The following is an 8,707-nucleotide window of genomic DNA, read 5'->3' on the forward strand; positions in this document are numbered from 1 at the left end:
CCTCACAGGAACCTGAAGAGATAGGCATTATAATCTTCATTTTGTGGCAAGGGGAATACTAAAGCACCCATCAATTAAGTGAGGCATCTACGTTACTGAAACCCATCTGTTTTCCTCCAAAGCCTATGTACTCTGCCACAAAGAAAGAGAGGATAAGCTTCAACGAACCTGTATACAACGAACATCTATATGTGACTGCTAAAAAATGACAAAAGCATAACCAAGTCCTTGTCCACATGATACCACATAGTGTGAAGTACGGTTTGTAATGGAATTCGAGAAAATTGTGTAGCTCTGGTAGTCAGAGGGCTTCATGGTGCCAAAGAAAAAGAAATTCAAAATGTGGATGAATGGGGAAGGTTAACCATATTAGAACTCTCAGGCAGTTCTAGAAACTTCCACAGACAGGAAGGGGGTCCATGGGTAGAAGCTCCAGTGGGACACAATCAGGATTTGGATTCCGACAGCCCCGGGGCAGAGAGTTGGAAAATCGACAGCCATAGGACCCCTCTTTGGGTTGAACTAGTGTGGAAGGCTGCTCAGTGTGTCTCCTTTCTTCTTGTCGTTTTTTACATTTGTTTAAAATGCTCTGCTTCTTGTGGATGTTGACAGGTGGCTCTTCCAGTACTTTCTCACACCCTTTCTCTTAATTAAATAGTTTGCAGACTTCTCTACTTGTTAGTTAAAATTGCAAACTAAAATTACTATGACACCTTCTGATGATTTTTATTAGCTTGATGTTAAAAATTGACCAAAACACTATAAAGCATGATTAACAAAAAGAACCCCCCCCTAAACAATCTAATTTTAAAAGATGGTTTCTGAGACATATCTTACTCTTCTGATTTATGTTGAAATTTTGTCTTTTTAGGAAGAAATCAAATTATACACCCTTTCTCTGAACCAGGTACGTTTGCATTTGCTATGGAAAGATAAGAATTCCACTTTAAATTACATATTGCTGCTTTTAAATACTCAAGGAACAAGGAGTATCCATATTAAAAAGCCAGAAGAGTCTATGTCCTTAACCTTAGCCACAGAAAGTTGTAAAAGCAAGTAAATCTTTTCATTTAAGAGTTAACAGAAGCACTTCTGATTTTTAAAACAATTTGGAAAACAATACATGACCTGATAATTTTCTCTTAAGAAAAACTTGTACTTGACCATGAGAAGAGTCTCTTCCCTTATAAAAACAATTGAACCTCCCTCTTTCCTAACATACAGAAAGCAAGGAGCTTAAAAATCACCTAATCAATCGGCACTGTGTCAAAGCTAAGCACACGCCCTTCATGCCTTAGGATCCATCTTGGTCCTGGGTTCCCACACTGGGGGCTCCTTTTACCTCCACTGTAACTGGTGATGCTCCCTGCTCCTTAGGTGCTGCTATGGATCCGGCCAGTAAATTTATGTGCTCGTTTACTGTTCTGCATTTCCAAGTCTCCCTTCACATTTGGCCCGTGTCCACATTTCACATGGAGAAAAAAAAAAAAAAATGGAGGTAGAACTTCATCACCATCTCATACAATAAAGCCAAGGGGACTACACAGCATCAGTGGGAGGACAGAACTTTTTTAAAAGCTGCTTTTGCTTTTCTAATCAAGAATAGATCTTTTCAAAATCAATTAGCCAAATAAGCACACCATCTTCTCTTATATCCCCAGCCGTCAGTTCTCTTTACGAATATGGAGATTTCCTCTAACTTAATCCGTTTAAATTGCTTCATTCTCATAATGGATTTGAAAATATTTTTGGTCACTGTATCAGTGACTGCGCATAAAAATGCTATGGAAGAAACACAAGCTCAGAGCAGAGGTGACCTGGATTCCGTAGCTTCCCTAGGCTTCATTTACTATTTGTAAACGGTTTCTGCCAGTTTCCTACCAAACTTATGATTCTGCAACCCATTGACGGACCTTGGATAGCCTTTGATACAGTAAAACATTGTTTTCTCTCGTAATGTTCAACTCATGAAAGTGTTTGTGGTTTTCCCCCTATTAAGGTAGATTTTCTATTTAGCACATCTATGATTATTCCTTTAAAGAGCACAGGACTTGAAATCAGAGCTCTGGGGTCTTGTTTCTGTCATTAACTAGTTGTGTGGCTTGGGTTAAAAAAAAAAAAAGATTCTATCACACAGAGTTCTATTTTCCCAAAAATTTATTGTAAAAAAATCCCAATTTTTGAAAATAAAATATGCATAAAATTATGCAGTATTAATGTATTTTCTCTGAACAGGCAAGGAGATATCACTCATTTTACCTGTTTGATATTTCAATTGATATGTGGTAGTTCACTTCACACTTTTGGTAATTTTCCTGCTCTTTTTCTCTCACAGTGATAATATTAATTATTTTTGCGGTAATGTTTGGCATCATTGGAACAATCCTTTTAATTTCTTTCTGTATCAGGCGACTGGTCAAGGTAAGAATTTGGTTTTGTAATTTTGCTTTATGTATCCATGTGAACAACTCTTGGTGGGCTTATTCTTCTGAATACAACTAAAACACATAGAGAAACAAAACTGCATCAAACTCCAATTTTTTTCTCAATTGGACACATGAATCACTCCAACAGAATTATTGCATCTTCTTCCCCTCCTCCTCCTTATCCCTTTCCCAATTTAAGGTAAACTCCATTTAGAAATCTATCCCCTATTTTCCCAAAGACAGATAAAATAGTCAATTTTTAAATTTATACTATTTACTTAGCCTACAATATATTTAAAATAGTATTATATATATTTAGATGTGTTTAAAACTTTAATGCTTTACTATTCTCAAATTTCCCAAAGCAGATTTTTCAAAATCCACCCATGAATTTTTAGCCTGTGATTTTTAAAAATCTCTAAAGCTATTTTTAAATGCATGTGATACAGCTTCCCAAAATACATAACCTTCCACCTAAGACACAACATCTATCTGTGTAGTTTTGATGCTGTCCCTGGATCTGTATCCTACATCCTAAATTCCTAACTACATTAGATGGGTACAGTTGGGTGTGCATTCATCTTCTATTCTTAATCTCGCTCTGTGGTCTTTAGACCATAAGCACTATCTGAACTCTTTTTTAAAAAAGCTTATTCGCAGAGGTGACCACACAGCTGTGGTGGGGCCATATCAACATGAATGATGGCAAATCTACCTACAGTGCTTCTTGTCTGCTTCCTTTTAAAGTCTTTCTCTAGGCAACTTTAATAATCACCCAATTCTATGATCTATGGTCATTTTTAAGTAAAGTTGTTTATTAACCTGAATTTTGAGAGATTTTTAAAGTATTTGAATATGAGATGAATTTTCCTGTCTGAAGTATAAATATCAGAGGAAAATCATCTTCTATTTGAGAATACTTGCTGAAAGTATTTTCTTTTGGTCAGTGTTATAAAACCTGAAAAAGTCAATGAAATAGTTGGCAAAATCTAGAGAATTTTCTACGTGTTTACAGAAGAATTTTGATCTGGTTAACGTAACTAAGGAATCATACCCTCATTCTTTTTATTTCTATCTTCACTATTCATTACAACAAGGACATATGGAAGAGTCTGTATATGGGGTGATATTGCACCTACTGAATACCAAACACATTTTATTTAGAAATGTAAGTGTAAGTTTAAATCAATGTTTATTAATATTTAAAAAAAACTCTACAAAGTGAATTTCAGCCAAAAGGAAAAAATACTGTAGAAGAAATATTTTTAATCTGAGGTGTTTTAATTTTTGTTGTCTTTGATTTTGAAATGTGATGCTAATGGTTTTCTGATTTTTTTTATTCATAGAAAAGTCCACCAGTCATAAAACCTGTCTCCTTGGAAGACACAGACTTGCCTTTAAGTTCTGCTGAAATGGGACAGACAGGTATTTGGGTTGTCTTTTGCCTTTTGGGAGGGAAATGAATTAGTAAGCTATTTCTTTCTGAGCTGGGGAGGGGATAACCAATCAGGATTCATTTAGATTCTATTTTATTAATGTTACTTTTATAAGATTAATTTCTTTGTAATGGGAATTAATTTTTTTGTAATGTGAAAATTGTCTTTATCTTAGTGAGATTCTTCCCTAGGCACAGAGTGTCTTTAAAAAAAGAAAGAAAGAAAGAAAAAGTAAATCAAATATAAGTGAAAGAGAAAAAACAAGTTCTTTTGTGTACTTCATTATTTCCCAAACTTCAGTGTTATGTATCTAGGAGACCCAACTCTAGATATAATTTGAATAGTTCCAGACGTGGAGCCAGGAACTGAATTCAAATCCATATTCCAACATTTATGCATGTTGTAACCTTAGGCAAGCTCCTAAGATAGTGAAGTATCAACCTTCTAGAGCTTAGTGAGGATGAAATGAGCTACCATAGGTAAATAAAGCCTTTAAGTGCCCAGCCTGGGAGCTGCAGGCTCCGTTCCTCAGTGACCTGCTCTGCACAGCTGGCCCAGCTCTTGGTCCTGTTTGCACTTCCACTCCACAGTGGGAAGTCAATGTGGAGAATTGCAGGTACATTTTGTTCTCGCAGAACAGTATCGATCCACATAGTGTTTTTCAAAAAGAGAAGTTATTGCCAACCTTTAAAAAGTTGGAGATTTTTACATTTTGAAAACAAATCCAGATATTAGTATTCCCCTGGGGGAAAATGTATCCTCATATCATCATGACAGCAATTCATAAAAGCTGAGGAGTGGCTACAGTTTCTCCTGCTTCTCTAAATCCCCAGTCCCTCGCAATTATTTCATTGATTATGACCTATCACTAAGAAAGCGTATAGTGCCCAGCATATTTTGCCTGAAGTGTAAACCCAAGTAATATCTATTTTGGAAAAGGTCCACACCAAGAACAAATTCATGGAATGAGTTTGAGTGCTCAGCAAAAGGGATCTATTCTGCTTTCTACAAAATCAAGTCAAGTTTTTCCCATAATTATCAAAACTCTTGCCAGATTTGTGGATCCTGAAAACCTCCAGATTTAAAGTTTCCACCCTGGATCAAGGACCTATCTTCTAAGAAATTGCTAGGTTTTCCAGACTTAGGGATCATAAAAAATTAAAGTTTAAAAGATCTCTACCACAACTACACAGTTACATGCAGGATTTGGCCCAGCAGATTACCCTGTGAATTCTTAAAATTTAACAATGATTATTACCTAATTCCACAGTCTTAGGAAGTTCCTGTTACTAGAATGAATGGAATAGCTGTGATTCTCAGTTAAAAAGATCAATTAAACTCAATCTGCAGATACTTAAAACAACAAAAGCTTTTGAGTCAGATGCCAGATTCACTCTCGATTACCATATAATGAGACCTGCAGCTGGAACAAATATCTGTAAAATAGCCCTCTTCTGTCTGCCTTATTAAAAAAGAAAAAAAAGTTTTGATGCAGTTTAAAAAGGGAATCATTGCCTCCTAAATCCTAGTATTTTGTTTCCTAAATTTCTGTGCACTTCGAGCTACTTACTTATTCTGGTGACATTATACCTTTTTATGTGGTGCTGAGGGTGGAACCTAGTGCCTCACGAGTGCTAGGTGAGCCGCTGTACTCCTGAACCACAACCCAGCCCTGCCCCCCCTCCTTTTTTTTAAATGCAATGTTGAATTTCTGGGGAGTAGGCCATAAAAGTTTGGGGCAATTAACACACCACAGTGTATTAGAATGCCCTTGTAAATTTAATTCAATTAAATGCAACAAGCATGAATTAAATGCTTACTGTGGCCTGGATATCACACCCACATTATGTACTCATATGAATCTCTGTCTTAAGAAGTTGAGAGTCTAATGGAAGAAAGAGAAGTGGTTATTGAAGGGAGTCATTTTAAGGTAGAAGAGTGACAGGCAGAGGTAGCAAAGGTTTCTGGAAAGGGAATCACATGGGGTCATTCATGAAGAAGAGATGGATATGACCCAGGGCAAGCAGTTCTAGGGGAAGGGCAGCTTAGCAAAACCACAGAAGTAGACAGAATACAGTGTCCCCAAGAATCACATGCACTTCCACGTCAGTAGGATGAATGATCTGATTCATTCTCTGTTTATGTCTCACATATGTGTAAAGGCAGTGCAAAGACAGGCGAACCAGTGTAGAATCATTTAACTTCCCTTAACTTCCCTATATTTGTGTAAATGAAATTACCCACAGCATCTTAGTAAGTTTGTGAAATGAGTTCTAAAACAGAATGCCCCCACACAGGAAATGCCAGAGAATTCAAAGTCATTGAAAATGTTTTTGTCCATTTATGAAATATTTTTCTAAACTGATTTACAAGTCAAAGGCATGAAAGGTGAGAGTGACTATTCCTTCTCAACAAGAAACAATGTTAGGGAACAATTAAGGTAATGAACTGCTTTAACCTCCTTGAACTTGCACGTGCTTTGTGCTTAGTGAGGAATGAGAGTAAGTCATCTGCCCCCATGTGACCCCACTGGACCATCTGTCATAGGGAATGTTTGGGGTATAGTTCCTATAGCACTCAAATAAGAGAATAGTGGAAAATGCCCTGTTTCTATAATAGCAAAGACTCTCGCATCCCTTCAATGTGCTCCCTGAGACATAAAAATAAATCCATAAACGTTAGTCCAACCTCCCAACCAAGAAGGTGAATATTCTGGGTACAATGGGGAAGACGAGCTTACTTTTGCCCTTCTTTCATGCACTAGAATCAGAAAGGAACTCAGAAGTAAGTTTCCATGCAGGAAAAAAGAAAAAGGAAGAAAGAAAGAAAGAAAAAAGCTATTCCTAAAAAAGATCTTATAGACTTGCAAGCTTGTCATTCAAACAGGCATATATAATTCAACCCAGTTACTTAGTAGCTTGGCATTCTGGTCTGCCTCATAGACCAGCTCTCTGTTATCTATTAGCTTCCCAGCTCTTGAGACAGTAGAAGCAAAATAATTATATTTGTTTCTTATAAGGCTTCTAGAATAGATTTGCTAAAAAAAAAAAAAAAAAATCTGTGTTTTCTTTACACCCCACCCCCAAAAAATCTCCAATACAGCTAAATTGCATGGAGATGCCTTTCATTTTGTTTTACTACTTATATTCAAAGACAACTGTAAGAATTTAGAATCCTGAAATTTATTTTGTGCAATGATTTCTTTATGTGTTTAAAAATAACCATGTCATGTACCACTCTTTTGTAGCTCCTGCCTCTAATCCTTCTACAGAATAACCAAAGAGAATGTGCTCACCAAGCCAGATTTTGGAAGAATTCAAAGACATTAGTCAAGTGAAAAATTGGAACCATCAGTAGATTATGTAGCTACCTACGTTGTACCATTTCAGGAAGCAAATTTCATCATAATGTGTTTCAGAGATTTAACCATGAGGAAAAAAATCTTTGCTCATTAATTCTTCAAGATAAAGAGTGTACATTTCCTTCCTTGCATGCTTGCTTTTGTGTTAGCATAATCTTTATAATTAATTGCTTTAGGATATCTGACCTAAAATTTCTGCTGAATTCATCTGCTATTTTTTAAGACTGACTTATTCTATCCTATTATAATCTTAATGATGGCACTGTCAAATGAAGGTCTTATAACATCTCCTTTATGTATAAGTTCTTCTCTTTCTAAACTCTTAGGTTCACTTTCATTGTTTTAAATAAACTACAGGGTCAATGAAGTCCTCATTGTTTTCCTTCATTGCTGAACAGACAAGATACAGTATTGCATTAATGATGATAATAGTTTACTCACATGAATAAAGCTTGCACTGGAAAAATGCCATTAATTATGTAATAACACTCACATTTATACACTTATCGTTTGATGAATAAATCAACTAAAAAGACTTTCCCCATTAAAAACACAAATGGCCCATGTAAAATAACTTGTCTGACAGCAGAGCCCAACAGAAGCTCTGGCTCTTGTGTTGTTCTCCACTGGAGGTGATTTGTGAGTGATCAGGGTGTCCTGGGAAAGCGAAGAATGAATAGAATTTTCTCATGAATGAAATTTAATAACTCTTAAGGGCAGCAAGATGTACAAACTTGACATGCTGTTTTAATAGCTGTCTCCATGTTTCCTCAATTAAATTCTTTAATCCATCCCATTCTAGTTTCTCTCATTAATAAAATGCTTTAAATTGCCTAAAAGAAGTTTCTAGATATAAGAGGCTAAGGCTTTGTGGCTACATAGCTGTCACTCATTTAGAGCCAAACTTAAAAAGTTCATACAAAGATAAGAAAGACCTTCCTGTGATAGTCTATTTTCCAAAAGAATAAGAATCAATGTTTCTTTCTTTACATTGCTGTGCGATAATTAAGTAAATAATTGTGTATTTATATCTGGGCCTGGAAACAAATTTATTTTCTAATAAATTTTTTTAAAAAATCTAAATCTCATATTTTCAGAGAATGTTTTTGTATGAACTCACCTATTTAAAATAAAGAGTGAAAAAAGAAGACAACATGACTATTGGTATGTATTTTTGTGAAATAGCTTTAAGAATGTTATTAGGTTAATTTAATCCAATGAATGACCCAAGGGTCAAGGCACTTCCAAGTATACTTTGTCAAATAAACATAAAATGTTGAACTAAGAAAGGACATAAGACTAACCTTGTCCCTAAAGTAATTTATAAGTCACCGACAATAAGAGATGAGAGAACTGTGCTGTCTCAACCAGAGCAACAGAATTCAGAGGATAATTAAAGTACAAATTGCTTTAACCCTCCTTGAACTTTTCTGGCCAGATTCTCTGTCCTTCTTGATGTGAACTTTTCACACCTAAATTTGGTG

At 35.7% G+C, this 8,707-nt stretch overlaps 1 protein-coding gene across 1 annotated transcript in view; it reads left to right on the forward strand.

Annotated features, from left to right (window-relative positions):
• Positions 1-8,262, forward strand: part of Gypa (glycophorin A (MNS blood group)) — a 29,315-nt gene extending 21,053 nt beyond the window's left edge. Inside the window, exons 4-7 of the mRNA XM_040293260.2 lie at positions 872-907; positions 2,336-2,421; positions 3,773-3,851; positions 7,110-8,262. Coding sequence (XP_040149194.1) covers positions 872-907; positions 2,336-2,421; positions 3,773-3,851; positions 7,110-7,138 — 230 coding nt within the window. The 3' untranslated portion in view covers positions 7,139-8,262. The remainder of the gene's footprint in view (positions 1-871; positions 908-2,335; positions 2,422-3,772; positions 3,852-7,109) is intronic.
• Positions 8,263-8,707: the final 445 nt, after the last annotated feature.

The sequence above is a fragment of the Ictidomys tridecemlineatus genome, chromosome 9 (assembly GCF_052094955.1).
Source record: "Ictidomys tridecemlineatus isolate mIctTri1 chromosome 9, mIctTri1.hap1, whole genome shotgun sequence".
NCBI classification, from domain to species: domain Eukaryota; kingdom Metazoa; phylum Chordata; class Mammalia; order Rodentia; family Sciuridae; genus Ictidomys; species Ictidomys tridecemlineatus.